Source organism: Brachycentrus maculatus, unplaced genomic scaffold (genome assembly GCF_059751285.1).
Source record: "Brachycentrus maculatus isolate JH-2025_06_01 unplaced genomic scaffold, ASM5975128v1 h1tg000194l, whole genome shotgun sequence".
Taxonomy (NCBI): domain Eukaryota; kingdom Metazoa; phylum Arthropoda; class Insecta; order Trichoptera; family Brachycentridae; genus Brachycentrus; species Brachycentrus maculatus.
The window spans coordinates 705,541-725,000 of record NW_028280945.1 but is presented as its reverse complement, the minus strand read 5'-3'; the positions used below and the strand labels follow the sequence as shown (position 1 = coordinate 725,000).

The 19,460-nt window shown below is 29.8% G+C and overlaps 1 protein-coding gene across 1 annotated transcript in view; it reads left to right on the top strand.

Annotated features, from left to right (window-relative positions):
• The window catches only part of LOC148307710 (lachesin-like), a 275,466-nt gene extending 257,359 nt beyond the window's left edge, over positions 1-18,107 (top strand). The window contains exons 9-11 of the mRNA XM_088262956.1: positions 2,702-2,788; positions 14,149-14,208; positions 17,237-18,107. Coding sequence (XP_088119082.1) covers positions 2,702-2,788; positions 14,149-14,208; positions 17,237-17,421 — 332 coding nt within the window. The 3' untranslated portion in view covers positions 17,422-18,107. The remainder of the gene's footprint in view (positions 1-2,701; positions 2,789-14,148; positions 14,209-17,236) is intronic.
• Positions 18,108-19,460: the final 1,353 nt, after the last annotated feature.

The following is a 19,460-nucleotide window of genomic DNA, read 5'->3' as shown; positions in this document are numbered from 1 at the left end:
TATTTTTAAGTTTACTTATTAAAAACAAAAACAAAAAATCTATTGCAACATGTTTTTTGGTGCATTTTGCATCATTTTTAAACACCATAAGTGAGACTAAGTCAAAATTTTTGTCCAGAGACATGAACTCTTAAATTAAGACTAAGCTTTACATTCTGTGTTTGAAATATGAGTCACAAAAGATTTTAAGAAATAGTGGTATTTATAATGTAAAATTTAACATTAAACGTGTAATTTTGTCATTTAATTAACGATTTAAAACAAGCTTTGGTAATGGAATACACTTTTTGTTTTATTAAGCGTACGTAAGATAAAATAAACATCCTACGTATAACGTTAAATGAATTTATTTTTAAATTTATATTTATTATTTTAACAAATATTTATTTTTGAGCCTCCAAATGAAAAAAAAATCTTTCGTGAATAATTTGAGATAATTTTGCACACACTCGGGCCTCACAATTTTATTACCTGTATAATCTTGCTATGTTTACTCACCTCTACGACTTTTAACACCTTTATCCCACGCTACCTCTCATGTTCAGTTGTAAAAGTGTTAAATGCTGCGACTCTAAACTACCTACTTTCATGGGGTTTCGTGTTTATCTGAGGAACAAAATATATTAAGTAATAAAAGTTAGTAGCACCTTCCTACTTATAACCTCCGCGAAGGTATGCCGAGAGCTCCCAAGAATAATAATAAAAAAATACAAATCAACACACCTATGGAATAATAATATGGCGTGGCAAAAAAATGGTAATTGATTTGAAAAGGGTTTTAATATTTTTAATAATGTGTGATCAAAAACATACATTTATCCCTTCCATAGGTAGGTATATCCGTATGTCAAAATTATCTAACACCTCAAGCAAAAAAGGAATATTGACAAATTTTATAAAGGGAATTCTGAATATTTATCGTAATTTCGTTTTTTTTTTTTATGAAATAACATTTATACATTGCAATATTCCTGATGAAACAAAACGTTTAACATATAAAAATAAAACACTTTTTAAGACCACTTTTGAGTTAATTAATGTGAACACGACCAGTTTCGATAACTACTTATGTAACCATTAACAGGTAAAAATACAAATTGTTCACCTGTTTTCACCTGTTGATGTGATCATCTACAGTTTTAAAAACTAGTCGTATTTAAATTAATCAACTCAGTCCTAAACAAATTCATGTTTCAAAAAGTGTTTTATTTAAATCAACGTGTTATTCCGTAAAGTTGATGCCAAATCAATCAATTATATTATGAATCTTTATGTTACTTGAGGCACTCACGTGATGTTAGTTATTCATAACCTAAATGATAACCACGAAAAAAGGTTGTATAAAATATTTTTATTAAAAACCAAATATACGTTATAATATACGTAATAAGACAATGTCTTTTTATGAGTATTATTTTTATTTTTTTATTTCTTGTTCCTAACATACACGCTCTGCTGATTCTCTCCGTTCTGGCAGTAAATTATACGGAATTTTCCCAAAGGCAAACTAAAACTTTCTTTTCTGCCGCAGAATAAGCAGTAAAAACAAGCGACAAAAAATAACCGATAAATTCGATTCCTTTTCATTTCCCAGAAAGAATGAAAAAAAGCACTGACTATGTCCGACTAGTTTCGCTTTTATTCCGATCGTTGCATAAAGCGAACATGAAAATTTCCAGATTTCAAACAAAGATATCCATTCCCGCGAGAAGTGTTTGAAATTAGTGAAAATTAACCTATGATATGGGTACAATTCGAATGATTTTTCCCAATAATATAAACCGTAGCCAACAACAGTTAACAGATAAGGATATAGCAATAATTATCAGCCTTTTAATGTTTTTTAAAATGAAGGTTCTCGAGTTAGTCCTCGAAAAAAAAACCTTTTCTTATGCGTTATTCAATTATGAGACATACTTAATCGCATTGTCGTATATTTATTTATTCCTGTTATTACATTTTTTGAATATATATGCTGGTTTGAAAAACCCTGAAAAATAATAATTTTTAAACCTTATAAAATAAAAATAAAATTGCTATTAACCACTTTTTATTTGTACTTTTTTTCTCCAACCGGTTTCGACAAGTACCTTGTCAACATCAGGGTTAAACATGTACCCTGATGAAGATAAAGGGTCTTATCGAAACCGGTCGGAGGCATAAAGTACCAATAAAAAGCAGAGTTTTTTTTATTTTATAAAATTTGTTAAGTATCCGTGAAAAACATTTAATAAAATATAATTTACATTTAATTATACCCATTTTCAGACCAGGTATAAAATAACAGTATTTAAGTAAGAATAAATTTGAATTAACAACTGCTGAATAACACTTTTTTTTTAAAAATCCAAAAAATAAGGACGAAACCTTAAAAAATTCGTCTTTTTTAAAGAAATTACTCACAAATCCTCTATTTTAGAGGTTGTCTATAAATGAGAATGTAATATTCATGTAAAAAATACATCACAAATTCCCAGACGAATAAAAAATAAATTCATTTTGCAATCGCAGAAGTCCAACCCGCTACACCAGTTTTGCTGTCGAGAATCTACTTAACTACACCATGGCGCCTGTCATATATTTGAAATCATTTTTTGCCTGTCTGAAATTAATTTTTTTAGTAGGAATTTCCAAGATGTCTCCAGATTTATGTAAAAAAAATATTTGCGAACTAATTTTTTTGATGATTTTTTCTTCTCAGAAATTAAGGTGACAACGACTACTCCGTCTACAACTACGACTACTCGCCAGACTACCACAATAGCGATGGAATATGTCACCATTCCAAGTGAGTTTATATATCTTACTTACTTTTTACACGTGAGGCTGCGAGAGAATGAATTTAGACAATATTAAAAAAAAAACTGTCAAGATCCCAAAATAAAATATATTGTCTCATCAGTGTTAATGTTTGTCAGCACTTAAAGCTACATATATTATATACGTATCATATTATTGGTTAAATACACGAAACATGTAGTTTTTTAGTGATCCACTATATAAAAGCACTTATATTTGACAACTTTTAAGAGTTTTTTTCCCCAGAAACTAACAGTTTCAAGAACTAACATTATTTCACGTTAGATAAATGTTATTTCATGAAGTTATTGCCAAATCAATGAATTATACATAAAAAAAATAAATCGGTATCATCATATCTTTTTCGGCAATATTATACAACGATAATTTACAGACAGTTAAAAAAATGCCATCAATTCCTTACCTACGAAAGATATAATTATGAATATAAGTATATCATTCGTTTACATATATATTATACTTATATATCAATCGTAAGCAAAGATCTTAATGATTAAAGAAATATCTAAAATTATTGTCTATGTAATGTAAATCTCATTCTGAATTTTTGACCCTATAGACGAGTTTTCTCTCTCAAATTCTCAAAAAAAATTCTGAAATCCGCTTGAAAAACATTTTATTTTTCCGTGGTATGAAAGAGCACTCAAATATGAATGACATTAATTGTAAAACTTTTTTTACACGTGTACTTAGTGCTTTTCTCCACCCCTGGGATTTTTATAAAATTGGATCTGTAACAAAAATTTTATCATCACCTAAAAAATTGCATTAAATAAACTTAAGTTTCTCTAACAGCCACAAGCCCGACTTAACGTTACTTAAGTATATGATATTTTATGATACTCGAAATTTTAAGTGCGGTATTTTAAAAGCAACCTTAAATTCTGTTATGGTATACTAAGTACGTAGGGGAATAAGCTATTTTTCGTTGATATTATCATATATCAATAGATTCGAAGTTTTGTCATCAGTCAGATATTATAGCCATATATGCAGTGCCGTGTACAGAGAATTACTGAGGGTAGGCAGTAGAGGTCGGTAGTAAGGTAAGCTAGGTACTACTTAGTAAGGTAGGGTAAGTACTGATTGTGTTTTTATATGTCACTCGGGTAGTTAGGATAGCACTGCTCTTCTGCCTATGTGGAATGCACTCCCCATATATCATAAATGCATAATTGCCAAAAATATTATTTTAATTTCTAATTCTACTGTGCTCGCATCTGCTGTTTGAAAACTATAAATTCGAGTTACAATCCTTAAGCTTTTACATTCTTGTAAAGTTAAAAGATAAATAGTGATAGTTTAAGCCAAATAAAAATAGAATAAAAGTTTGCGTATCCTAATGCTTAAACTAACAAAAAGCTTTAATTAATTGAAATAACCCGCGGAGAGTGTTTAAGGCCCAGTAATCAATACCCCGCTACTTAATTTTCTTTAAGCCCAGGTAACATTTAACGTTACTGATTATTTTTCTAAAACATCGTTTTAATATTGAAAAAAAGAGTTTTTCTTATATATGCACTATATATGATTTAAAAAGATTTTTTTTTTAAATTTACATACATCTTAAAAAAGAATTGTGCGTAGAGACACGTCTGGCCACTCACATGGCCGATATCTTTCGGAATTAGATGTTTGCGAGTTCCCCCATAATATACTTGATACATCTTGCATACGCATTTACGTACTTGTAGTTATACAAAACATGATATCAATGCGCTTAGACAATTTTTTATAATGGCCTTCTGTAGCAGAGATTTCACATTGGATACGATTTAAAATATCTTTTTTCCAAATATCCCATAAATTCACCGTAAGAAGAAAATAGTTTGTCTTACTGAGCTGTAAATATGGATCTGGACCAATAAATCTCTATTTATGTATATTGATAGTCTGGGAAAATATTGGAGGAATCTTAAAAAAATAAAAAATAAAATAAACGTTTCGCCGCCCTAACACCCGATCATGAATCACCGCCGTAATAAAATTATTTGTTCTCTCTTGTACGGTGTACGTGGACCCTCTAAATCACGCTTTTTCTGCAAAGCTTTCAGTGGAATCAGAAAATCCTCCTTTCATTAAACGTTGATGATTGAGGTTAAGTATTTGGCTCGTAAATCGGATCTCCCGCGAAAAGTAATTTACTTGTATGTATGCAAATTGCGCCAGGAATCCGGAAGAGATGAGCTTTCGATTATTTAAATTCTTCCCTGATGCTCCCGTTGGCAATTGCCAAAACGAATTCCGTCCAAACCGGCTCGAAGGACCAACGCTCTGAAATTTTTATTCGTAACAAAAAAAGGAAAATGAACACCATAACTCATCAAATTGTTTCAGAGTCTCGTTCGCTTTTGTACCAATTTACCCTCGCTCTTCAACAAATCTTAAAGAAATCATAATTTATAAACATTTCTAGTGTGTCTAAATCTGGATTATCTCCGCTTACGAGTTGTTAATCATATTATTTTTTGACATCTCAACATGATGAAGAAGAATATGGATATCTGGATATTCACGGGGCTTACGACTGTCATAGTGGTTTAAGTGATCACTTTACATACGTGTAACATTCACCAATTCTACCCATGATTAACAACCACACTACTCAAATTCTAGTGACATCTATCTTTTATTGTACAGAAAATCTTATATTTGTATTCGAGATACAATTTAATTACCGAAAGATTTGCAGTTCACCGATGCGTTTCTCTTAGTTAGACATGTTTAATTCTCCCTTATACATTTGAAAATTAGACCCCCATAAGAACACTGCTCAATCTAAATAAATAAAGACCTAGAAATGGCTGTAAGGATAATAGAAAGTCTTCTTTAGTATAGTCTGAACTAAGGATGTTGTAATTTTAGTGCTAAGAACCGTTCTGCTAATTAGATTCAGGCCCTTGTTAATTTCCACGTTACGATCCGGACAACAAAATTATGGATCCAATTTCATTTCATTTATTTTGATACCGTCTTTAAAGCGATGTAAACATCAAAGCCTTTCATTTGAAACTTAAGAATTCTCCTTTTGTACCGGGTATCTAAATTTCTCCTTCAAGTTTTTTCAAGTGGTTGTTTATTAAAAGAATTTCCCCTTTAGAGGCGCCTGCTATCTGTTGAAATACTGCAAATATTTTCCGAGCTTTTTCCTTTGGAATTCGAGAAACACTTCAATATTTGGAAAAATATCATGTTCATACCTTTATTAAAATTTCGCATCGTAGAATAAATGTAAAGAAAACTTCAATTCTTTTTTATAAGTAGTTCATTTTGTCATTTGAATTAATCACTTAAATTTCTCCATTACAGTAACAACTATTTTTAGATCAATATCGTTTAACACTCTCTTTATCATCCATTATTTAAGTGGTATTAGGTATTACACAAAGTGAATGATGAATGATAAGGAGAGTTTTATTTAACCATACCACAAGTTTACTATGCTCTTTATATACAAAATACAATATCGTTTACTTTATATAATAGTACAGTCAGAAGCGGGTATTTTATATAGGCAGAAAAGCAGTGTCTACCCTGGATAACTCGCGTTTTATATAGAAACATGACCAGTGCCTACTATACCTTATCCTTACCCAACCCACAGAGTACATACTATTGCAATATGTACAAGTGTTTTCATCAAAGTCGACACGAATATAGCGTGCCATGAAAGCATTTTGTAGCTAGTGATACCAGCAAAAGAAGTAAATAAGACAGGGGACATAATCAGCATTCGAAATATTGAGATGCATCTTTATTGAGATGATCATTAATCTGATTTTTTGTTATCAATCATGGGTAGAATTGGTGAATGTCACACGTGTCTAAAGTAATCCCTTATATTTATTCAATATAATATAAATAAATACAGTGCTTTATGCACCATCGGATAAGGGTTTGAAGAAGAAAAAGAGAGTAATCACTTATACCAGCCTATGACAGTAGCAAGCCCTGTAAAAGCCAAGGAATCCATATTCTTCTTCATCTATATTAAGATGTCAAAAATAATGTAAAATCACTCCTAATTGGAGATAATCCAGATTTATGAACACGTATGTGGACACACTCAAAACGTTGAATCAATAATCTCATAACTCATAAAATATATTTTTTTGTACGTATCAACTGTTGCAGATATATTTTTCATTAATTGATCGGCAATCACTTTGTGGTAACACCTATCATTTTTAATTAAACTTTTACGTATCAAATAAACTTATGTCTTAAAATCTGTTGTGATATGTGTTTCGATGCATTCCGCATTTTTTTATGTAATTTTTTACTAAAATCTTAACACGATATGAGAAATGGCCGTATTCCTTGAATTTCGTTGACCGCTTGTAAAATTTTACGACCACCCTATTTATCACCAGATCAATATTCGCTGACCACGATGCAAATTGTCCCATAAACCACTAACAGTCTGTAGTGTTCAGAGTAACGAGATACTACAAGTCACTATGTACAGTATAACGGAAGGTTGAGTACACAATGAGACCAAGTGACAAACTGGTAATAATGCAAAAAAAAAAAAAAAAAAATTGTTAAATCAACATGAATGAAGAATATGTAAGTCTGGGTATTTACAGGGCTTATGACTATGACTATGGGATACGTCCCCAATTTTCAATTAAATTTGATTAACAAAATTTTGAGTTTGTCCAAATACTTGTTCACAAAATCTGGAATGTCTCCAATTACAGGAGTTAAATTCTTATTGTTTTTTGACATCTCATCAAAGATGCAGAAGAATATGGAAGTCTGGGCATTTACGGGGCTGACGACCGTCATAGGCTGGTTTATTGGTCACTTTACACACGTGTAACATTCGCCAATTCTACCCATTATTGACAACCACACTTCTCAAATTCTCGGAAGTTTTGTATAAATGAACCAATTTCAAAACATTTTTCTGGAATCACTAGAACTTTACTAGAGACATCTATGGGTGAGATAAAAAGAAGCTTTTTATTGAAGAAAAACTCTTTTATTAGGATGTGAGGTCCAAATCCTGGATTATAATCACACACATGAGAGACGCCAGAAAATGTCATATTCATTTTTATTATTTAAGCTTATAATTTTATCAGATAATTTATTTACAACATTTTGAGTGTGTCCAAATACTTGTTCACAGCATCTGGATTATCTCCAATTACTATGACTTAGTAATAAGTCCAATTTATAATTTAATTTTGATTTATTTTACATAAAATATTTCCTTTGACAAACAAGTCAATTGGAATATTGTAGTAAAGACTTTACATTACTCAATATTTTTAGTGTGTCGAAATAATTAGTTTAAATTGTGCACAATTAAAATTACAAACTGTTCAATCTTTTATAATTGGCTATAAAGATTTATATAAATCACAACAATTTTGACTATGAAAATCCTTGTTCATCAAAATCATGGGTAGTATGGTGAATGTTGCACGTGTGTAAAGTGATCACTTAACCGGTCTGTCACAAGTCAGAAGCCATGTAAATACTGAGACTTTCATATTGTTTCTCATATTTTTTTAAAATGTCATTTTTTGTGTTGTAAATCATTATAATCAATTATAAAAGGTTATAATAAATCAAAAAGTTTATACAATTTCAATTGTTTAAAATTTTTAACCAACTATTATTTTTATTTTTAACACACTTAAAACATTGTGAATTGTTAGTTATTTTATACAATATTTTTTAAACTTTTTTGTAGAGGAAATATTTTACAAAAAACAAATTAAATTAAATAGAAAACTGGACTTATCCCTCGTGCGTTAGTAGGCCTCCGTTTATCTTCGAGTAGTATCCCCTCACTATCTTATCTAATATCAGATAAGATTGAGTATTTTGAGAACATTCTCGTATTTATTCTTGTTATAAAATTCGATTCCAGATTTGACACAATTTAATGGCTCTCCCCTCATTTTTATTCACATCTAAATTGGTTTTTATAGAAACGGTTGGCACTCAAATTTACAACGAAAAGTTTTTCGATTACATTTTTGTTCACTCTTATCGAATTTTAATTTCTTATTTATTTTGATTGAGCTGTCTTGAGATATTTTGGGTTTATTTTTACCCCAACTGGACGTCAATATTGTACGAAAATATAGGATAACATTAATTGACTCGCCAGTTACTTTGTGGTAATATCAATCCATGTTAAATTTAAGCTTTACATACTTGGTATATAATAATAATAAAACCCTTATCCGCACCCCAATGGTGCATAGGGCACTGCTTCATATAAACGCAGTGTTATCTTGATCGTTTACACATGAAGGAAAGGTGATCAGCCCTCCGCTTCAGGTACCAGGCCAGGGTAATTTTGAATAAATATTACAGTGAAAAAATCACTTATATTTATTTGACCCCCCCCCCCTGGGAATCGAACCCGGGACCTCCAGAACGGTAGCCGAGCGTGCTAGCATTACACTACGGAGGCGGACTTGGTATATACTGTGTACTATAATAAATAAAATAATAGTATTTACCGAGTAAAACTTATTAAAAATGATGAATAAATATTTTTTTTAAGATTTTATATTGAATATCTTCCGTTTTTTGTTTTTTTCTGTCCTTATATATATTTTTTATTAAACGCGATATGCCAAAACTCAATATGCCATTCATTAATGAATAGTCGACTTACATAAGAATAGATATAATGTATAAAATAACGACCTCTAAACTTTATAACATTGATCGGATACTATGTTATCATTTAATAAAAATGATCATTTATCATTAAATTAACATTTTTGACATCTCAACATAGATAAGATGAATATGGAAGTCTGCGTATGTACAGGGCTTATGAACAGTCATATTTTAGTTAAGTGATCACTTTACACATGTGCAATATTTACCATTCTACCCATGATTGACAACCACAACACTCAAATTTTTCGGGACTTTAAGATGTGTTGATCAATCGCATGACACAGTACACATGAGTTCAGCCATCTGTATTGAATTGAGACTCTTTTACTATATACTAGATCCTAACCCATGATTATTTTAATAAAAATTAAACACTTGAAAAATCCACTTATTTGAGTTTTATTTTTATTTACGACTAGTTTCGAAAACGACAATTGTTTTCATCTTCTGGTACAAATTAAAACTAAGTTTTAATTTGTACCAGAAGATGAAAACAATGGTCGTTTTCGAAACTAGTCGTAAATAAAAATAAAACTCAATTAAGTGGATTTTTCAAATGTTTAATTTTTATTAAAATAATCATGTCATTCCACAAGTTAATGCCGAATCAATAAATAATACAAACCCATGATAATTTTTACGTAAGTACTGGAAAACGCCTGAAAACATAATTTTTTTGTACCTTACACTTTATAATTTGATCAGTTATTTTTATAACAAAAATAACTCCAAAGTGGAGAAAACCCAGATTCGCGAACAAGTATTCGGACGCACTCTAAAATGTTGTAAATATCATTCAATTGCTAGCCACAAATCTTCCTTTGTAATCAATCGCTCTTATTCAAATATGATTTTTATTTCGGATGTTATTCACAAAGTTGCCTCACATAAATCACCCTTACGGATACGATTTGCCGCGAACTAGGTGATTAATTATTCCCCGTAAAGGGCATTCCAAATTAAACATCTATACGGACAATTTATCTATCTTCCGATTCTATTCACTTCAATTTATCGGCCTTTTAAAATATTTCGACTCGTTAAATTAATCCTCGGGTGACATCGAACAATGAATCTATTACAACTTCAACAAGATGGATGTACACTTTAGTCTCCATCTGTTTTTATCGCCATTCAATTTATCTCAGTTTTGAGTGATAGGAAAATTATTGCTCAGACATGTTTTATTTTATAGAGTGGAAAAAACATGAGCACATCTTTTATAAAGAAGATAGGATAAATTAGATAATCCATAAACATAAATTTGTACATATTATTAAATTATTTTAACATACTTGTAACAAGTAAAACGTTACCATTTTATTTGTGTTTACATATACTGTATATTTATATATATATATATATATATATATATATATATATATATATATATATATATATATATATATATATATATATATATATGTATATATATATATATATATATATATATATATATATATATATATATATATGTATGTATATATATATATATACATATATATATATATATATATATATATATATATATATATATATATATATATATATATATATATATATATATATATATATATATATATATATATATATATATATATATATATGTATATATATATATATATATATATATATATATATATATATATATATATATATAAATATATTATTTATATTTTTCCAATATTACCCCGGATTAGTACCTCAAGCGCAGGCTAATCATCATTCCGTCATGAGTTAACAATCAAGATAACACTGCTTCTATATGATGTAGTGCCATTGGGTGCGGATAATAATTATGTGAAAAAGAAAAATATATATACATATATATATATATATATATATATATATATATATATATATATATATATATATATATATATATATATATATATATATATATATATATATATATTTATATATATATTTATATATTTATATATGATGTAGTGCCATTGGGTGCGGATAATAATTATGTGAAAAAGAAAAATTATGAGGAAAATGTGGTTGATAATAGAAGCCGAAGAACACCGAAGAAAACTTCCCGTGATCAAGTATTTAAAATTATTGAAAATGATCAATGATGCACGGATGTGGAAGAAACGAAGGTTGGTGTGGGGTTCTATGCTCTCTATCTTTAAGTTTTTGATATTTTTTACACTTTTATACATATTTCAAGTCAAATTTGACTTTCGCCGTTTATTACACAGGAAACCAAGCCTAACTAAAGCATCCGGTAAACATAATATTTTGATTCATCCCCTAAGTACCCGTTAATGCGTTTACATTGAATGGGAAATGGCAAAACAGCATTAAGGGCTAATTCGACATTCCACCCTCCACGGCGACCCCTTTTCCGCGAGAACGCTTTATTTTTGCGATTAGGGCGGCAGGTGTTGATGAAACGGACAAATGTTTCGTGATCCTGATAAAATATGCCAGTTCATGGAGCAGATGACGGATATTAGCGTCAGCGTGATGCGGCACTACCGCCCTTACATTCCGACGCGATGTAAGGGTGCGTTCCGCCCTTCAAACTTTTTACAAACATTTTTGGCGCTTTCTTTAAATTTTTCTTTGTTTAATTTCAAACGAATGTCAAACATTTATTTGAAAATGCCACTAGGCGAAACAATTGTCACAATATTAATTTTCATGTATTTTTGTTAATAACATACAACTTAGTAGATTCAAAAAATCTGTGTTAAAATTAATACATAAATTCATTTGTAATGGCTGCTATTTTATCAAAAGTTTTGGAATAAAAACTAAAAATATTTTATTTATTTATTATAATATACCATAGTGCAAGCATAAGTTTTTTTCATCATTATATATGGTATTTTTTTATTGTTTCGGCATTTACTTTGTGGTAAGACATGTTGAAATTATTTTAAAAAACACTTGTTTTTTTACCTCTAGAGTTTATTAAAGACAACTTGTTTCGGAAGCTAAGCTCTCCTTAATTAAAGAACAATTATTTATGTTTCAGTTTACATTTAGACCTGAAGATGGAAGCTTAGCTTGCAAAACCAGTTGTCTTAAATAAACTCAAGTGGTTAAAACCAAGTGATTCCTTCAAAAATTTTATATGGTTTTTCAAATTGTAATAAGTGTATATAATTATTTGATGATTATTATAATGTCGTATGGCTTGATTTCCTCACAATCCATCATTCGGTTGATGGACAGTGCAATGTATTTCAATGCGTCTGCAAATTCATGATTAACATAAATTACACACACACACACACACACACACACACACACACACACATATATACAACGTCCTCATCATGCGTAAACAAATATAATTAATGTTCATAATTTATTAATTAAAATTTTCAAACGAACATTTTAAATCGTTTCATAATTTTGACGTTTTCAAATCCAAAATATAAACGCTTAAAAACGTGACAAATAATTATATTGACACATCTCAACAAAGATGAAGAGGAATGTGGAAATTTGGTGATTAACAGGGCTTACGACGTGTCATACGTTAATTTAAGTGATCACATTATACATTTGTAACATTTACTATTCTACCTATGATTTACAACTTTACTTAAATTTATATATGCAACTTTATACACGTAATCGTGATCAATTTATACACGTGTAACATTCATGAATAGAAACTTACGATCAACTACCACTGAGTGCATTTTGAGAATACCTCATCCGTTTTTAAAATTAGACAAAACTCTTTTTGTGAGTGTGATGAGACGTCCACACCAGATGTCCCTTGTTTAGTGTGGATATGTCCTTTTTTTTAAAAAGAAAGATTGAAATCAGAAACAAGATATGTGAAAGATGATATGTAGTTTTAAAAAAAAATGAAGTAATAGGGCATAAAGAGCTCACAGATTTAGTGGTGTCTTATTTGGAAAATATGAAAAAACGAACAAGACAAATAAATGAACGTGATAATTTTTTTTATAGATATAAGATATTGAATCCATTTTATCCATTGTATTGCTTTTAGAGGTCAACCTTCTCATTTATAATTTACTATACAAATTGAATATGAATATGAAAATACTATAAATGCTTGAACATAATAGGCAAAATAATTTTCTCAAAAAAAAAACAAAAAAGTAACAAAATGTAAAAGTGTGAAACGTGAAATAATAAAATTAATTTTACTTAGTAAATACCACTTTTTCATAAAATCTATATTGACATGTGTTTCGTTGCATTCCGCATCATTTTCAAACACCGTTTAAGGCGAAATGTACCAACACACGTGTCACAATAGATTTTAATAAAAAGTGGTATTTACTAAGTAAACCTTTAATTAAAAATGCTTATAAAAACCTGGGTTCCAGTGTTTTTCAATGCTTGTTCGTTATAAATAAATATTATTTAAAAATGCAAAGATTTTACCACAAAGTGACTGATGAATCAATTAATGAAATTAAAATGTAACAGTTACATATTAGTCACACCTCTAACTATACACTACGTAAGCATATAAGTATTTTTTGTGTTTCATCTTCACCCTGAAAGTTTATTGTATTTTATTCCATTCCTCGCTCACATGTAACATGTCGACTTTCACTTGGCAGAAACCTTTGTGAAACTGATCGTGTACAATTTTTCACTTTGTAAATATTTCGGAAGCGACATTTGTCAAAGGGAAAATTCTAATGATATTTTCTTTCGCAGGATTCGTGGTGCCGCTACCTCCGGTGGACCAAAAATCCGCTTCAGACGTCACTACTTACGGTGAGTAATGTTACTTTTAACTTTTAAGGGTTTTACACGAAATATAACTTTATACAGCGTGGCCATAAAGCTAGGATACCTCTTTTATTTTTTTGTATTTTTATACATATTGATACAACATGATGATATCTGTTGACAAAAATAAAAGCATGACCATTTCAAAGAGTCTAGTAGGATGCAAATTAGTTGTGAATAACAGAACCGTTGAACAGGTGATGGAATTCAAGTGTCTAAAACAAATCTCTAAAACAAATCAACACAGCTGCAGCTATATCTGGATGCCTCAAGGATTCAGTATATAGGAACAAACGAGCATCGAGAGGAAAGTAAAATGAAGACACACAAAACATGTGTTCGAATGAGCATGTAAACAGAATGTTTTAGGACAGACTTCCACGCATCGCCCTTAAAGAAAACCCTGAAGGACGTAGACTCCCAGGCAGACCTCCACAAAGGTGGAGAGATAGCTGGCAGTCAACATCCCAAGAGCGACAAACGGCGGCACAAACAGATCCAGAGGATCCATAAAAAGGAGAAGGAGACTAATTGATATGATTCCTATCGCATTGATATATATGTACCGAATAACTACTTTACAGCCAGGTAACAAACACCGTTTGTTCTTCCTGAGTGCAGAACCAATTTACCATCAGTAATGCCCTGTGGGGAGAATGATCGGTCTGCTGAACGACCTACCAAGAGAGGTGGATCCGTTTCATCTCAGCACTACTAGATGTAGGCAATTCCTCTCAGATTGTAGAACATGGTGTATATTGGTGATTTTGTTTTGTATTGTAATTTTTTTTATACGTTTTATTATTTTTTATATGCTTTCCTTAGAACTTTCTGTTATTTTCTTTTGCACATTGTTTAATAAATACGAGTACATATGAATGAATAATATGTACATTGTGAATGGCTTTGTTTTAATGTACATGTAAATTTAAATAAATAATTTTCCAGCCACGAACACCTTTACATTCTATATAAAAATATTTCATTTTCATTAATAAGTTTTACTAGGTAAATATCACTATTTCTTCAAATCTATTGTAACACGTGTTTCGATGCATTTCGCATAATTTTCAAACACTGTACGTAAAGCTAAGTCTAATTTTTAAAGTTGTGTGCTTGGAAGGTTGAAAGAATATTTGTGATAATAAACAGTGATATTCACTAAGTAAGGCTTTTAATTGAAAATTGATAGATATGACCAGAAAGTGATTGCTGAATCAAATAACAAAATCAAAAATAATTCGAAAACATCTGTTTTACGCCTTTCTTGAATTAAAATATAAACCAAAACCCGCTTTTGTTTTTTGTACGTGTAATTTTTTTTATTGATAAATCCACACCCTTTCAGACATATTTTTAGCGTACAAATAAGCTGTAATTTCTGATATGACAATGATATACGTGATAAAATTAAAATAATACCTTAAAATGGGTAGTCATTCTCACCCACCGTGTAGCGAGGGTAGTTCAGTGTTGGGCAACAGTTTCAATGCGGTTACTGGAGAAGAAGTTTAAACTCCCCGTCGGAACTGATTTGCTATAATGGCCTTTAGTGATGACGTGGATAGAGGCTACACTTGCTCCAAAGCCAGTTTACAGTTTGGCGCTACAATAGAACATGAGTCATGTTTCCCTTTAACTGAATGTTCTACTTAGAATAGTCTATGCAACTATATCTTAAACTATTTGGTTGGTTGGAAGATACATTCCCTCACCAAACAACTGGCCCTCCAAACTACTGACTACGCAACAACCGAGGGCTCTGCTCTTCACTCATCACACTAGGGACCATACACTTTAGGGACCATTTAAGGCCATACTCGCAATAATTAAACTCAGTTAACATAGATGTTAGGTTACCCCAATTTTTTTAGCGTACAAATTGGATTTTTGCGTATTTTAGAATATGTTTTGAAACTATTCACTCCTTACCTTTCAATGACAATTTGTTTTCAAAACCATATATTTATTTCGAAGAAAAATTTGTTTCATCAATACGAAAACGGTGTTTTAAGAGAAAATTACGTCAAAAAGTTACCTGGGTTTGTCTTTTGAATGTTAAAGGTGAGAAAAAATACGAAATCATCTAATAAAATTCAAAATAGTCTTTTGAGTATCATGTTAAATAAAACATATAAAAGTTCATTCAAAAATATCAAATTGAAAATATAAAGTAAAACAGTATGATTACTGCTTAAAAATATTTTTTCCGTGTTCCTTAAAACCATTTAATTTTGATTTTTTGTTGATTTGTTTTCCTACATTACATTAAGCGGTACAAAAATTTACTGACGGTAGGAAAGCTTCGATACTTTTAGAACTCGTTTGATAAAAATAAATGTTTTATTGTATAAAAGTTGTTTTTGAGTTAAATAAAATTCCTTGAAAAAGAAGTTTATAAATAGAAAATTAAATTCACACGTTTTTCAGACATTTACGTTAAACACCCACATCATGAACCCTTACTGGTTCAGTGTGTAAATAAAAAAATATTTCAATTTCCTGTACTGCCCTTATAAGTAAGACTACCGGATCCACAAAAAAATCCATTAATATATAAGTATATTTTTGTTACCATTAGATTCAAGCTTGATTTCTTTATCATTTGTAAAACATAGGGCAAAGGGCAAGGTTGCTTTAAAAATTTAAAAAGTATTTAAAGTTTTTTTAATACAAAATATAATCACATTTTGACATCTCAACAAAGATGAAGAAGAGTATGGAAATCTGAGTTTTTACAGGGCTTATGACCTTTTATACACTGGTTAAGTGATCACTGTACACACGTTTAACATTCACCATTCATAACTCTTTTGTTTTCAATACCATATATTTATTCCGAAGAAAAACTTCGTTTTTCAATATAAATACGATGTTTCAATAAAAAAATTCAATCACGTTTAATGTAACCTGGGTTTAAAGAAAATTAAGTAGCGGGCTTTCGATAATCCTACCTTAAGGTGGCAGTTTTAGTACATGAAGATATGTATAATTTTTTTTCATATCATTTCAGATACGCTGGAGAATATCATCGAGCAATCAGTAGTGGACAACGCGTGGCAGGCCACTGGGTCACCGCACAAAGAAGACGAGTCATCTTCATCGTCACCAACTCTCGAAGCATCCTTCATCCTAGCTGGATCCTTGGCACTTAATACATTCATCTCTCAATTCGCTTTCAGCCATCTAAGAAGATGATAAATTTAAATAATAAAATAGAGTTCATAGTGGCAGGTACTAGAAACTTGTGAATTGTTATTTCAGTATGTAAATGGACATTCGTCAATCATTAAAATGGTTGTATGTTATTAATAATTTACTTTTTATCGTATTTTCAATTAGTGGAGGGAATATTTTTACCTTTTTTTAAACTCTCGAGTTAGCCAAATTTCCAAATAAAAATTTGGTTTATCACAGATTTTTATTTATGATATTTTTTTTTAAATAACACTTAATTAGGGTTGCCACATTTTCCCTAAAGCTTTTCTGGATATTCTCAAATTTTAAGTATTCATATTCCAACAACAATTTGACTAGCGGGAAAAGGGATTTTTCTCTTCTCATTTGAGAATTTATGCATTTGAGACCTCATTTTTTACGCCAAATATGTCTCAAATCAGCTGATCATTTGATTCCCTATATTTTCACCTAATATTACCACTTAGTATGATAATGATTGGCAACCCTATACGTTTTTGACGAATGACGTCGGTTTTATACGTCATCTGGGCTTGCTTTACATGAAAATATGAAAACTGAATCAATTGATCAAGTTTTAACGCTTTTATCGTTTAAATTCTATTTCAGGGGTAAAAGGCCCTGAACTGGAATAGATAAATCATAAAAATTCGATATTTTGATTTCTACATAATTGAAAATAATCATAGGTATTATAGAAAATGGTAATTTTCGCAAGATGGTTCAAATTAAACAAAAAACCTTCAAGTTACGTGTATAATATATTCAACTTTAAAAAATCTGAAATTGTTAAACAGTCATTTACATAATCTAGAAAATTTATACTCGTCGATTACTTATTGAATTAATAGTAATCGTCGACTCTAGTCAAAGTTCGATTATTTTCATAATCGAATATTCCCGAAAATGTGTTTATCCTGAAAACCTGAGAAAAGGTTAATATTTCTGAACCAACGATCTTTGATTGGTCGTCAATGCGATCTTGCGTTAAATTTTATTGTACAACGAAGGGCCTTTTTTATCAGTATTTAGAAAATATTCCATTAATCTAAAGATCTTTATAGTATTAAATTGAATGAAACTGAAGATGACGTATTAAATTGAATGAATGAAGATGGTTGAGTTCATTCGATTATTGAAATTTATGTCATTTTTACGTTTTTTAATCTCTCTTGCAAAGCAAACCCATGTCTGTCGTTTTATTTACAAATTAAGCCGACGATTTATTGATATTGAATTTTAATTCTCATTCCCTTAATATGTAAATATATGTAAAATAAACAATGTTATTAATGTCAAACTAGTCAATATGTGATGTTTTATAAGGATATTATTAAAATTGCTTTGTAAATTAACATAAAAAATACGCTCTTAAGTAAGTAAGAATATCATGATTAAATTTTATATAATTACCGCTCGTGTTTCGGAGAATACTTGTTTATTTGACTTTGATTTTGAACACATAGGAAAATATCTAAATTTATTGCAAATACCTTTACCTGTGTGAAATCCATTTTCAAACAAAATTGTGCTAAATTCCATGATTCTAACACAAATAGAGCTTCACTAACTTTCATCCTAAAATAATAACGTTTTATAACTATTCCATACATTTAATTTAACAAACTATTAATTTAAATGCGTATATTAATTTTTTGTGCTTTTTTCAGCTTCACATAAAATAATTAAAATATGGAATAAATTCACCACATTTTCTGTATTGGATATCGCCATAAAGCAATGTCTAACATTATATCTTGAAAAATAAAATATTCAATGTTTACATTTTTTCGTACATATTTTTTTGACTTATTTCAATATCATTTTCTTATATTACAAACACAATCAATTAATATTTATATTTCTTGGTTTGGATTTTAAAATACATCATTCGTAAGGAAATTGTCATTGATGAAAAAAATATCTATGAAATAAGTAAGTTGGAAATACCCTGTAAACTATACTAAAAACGATGCCTAATTTAAACTATCCTACGTAACTATTTTTAATTTTTAATTAACTATTTATATTACATTTTC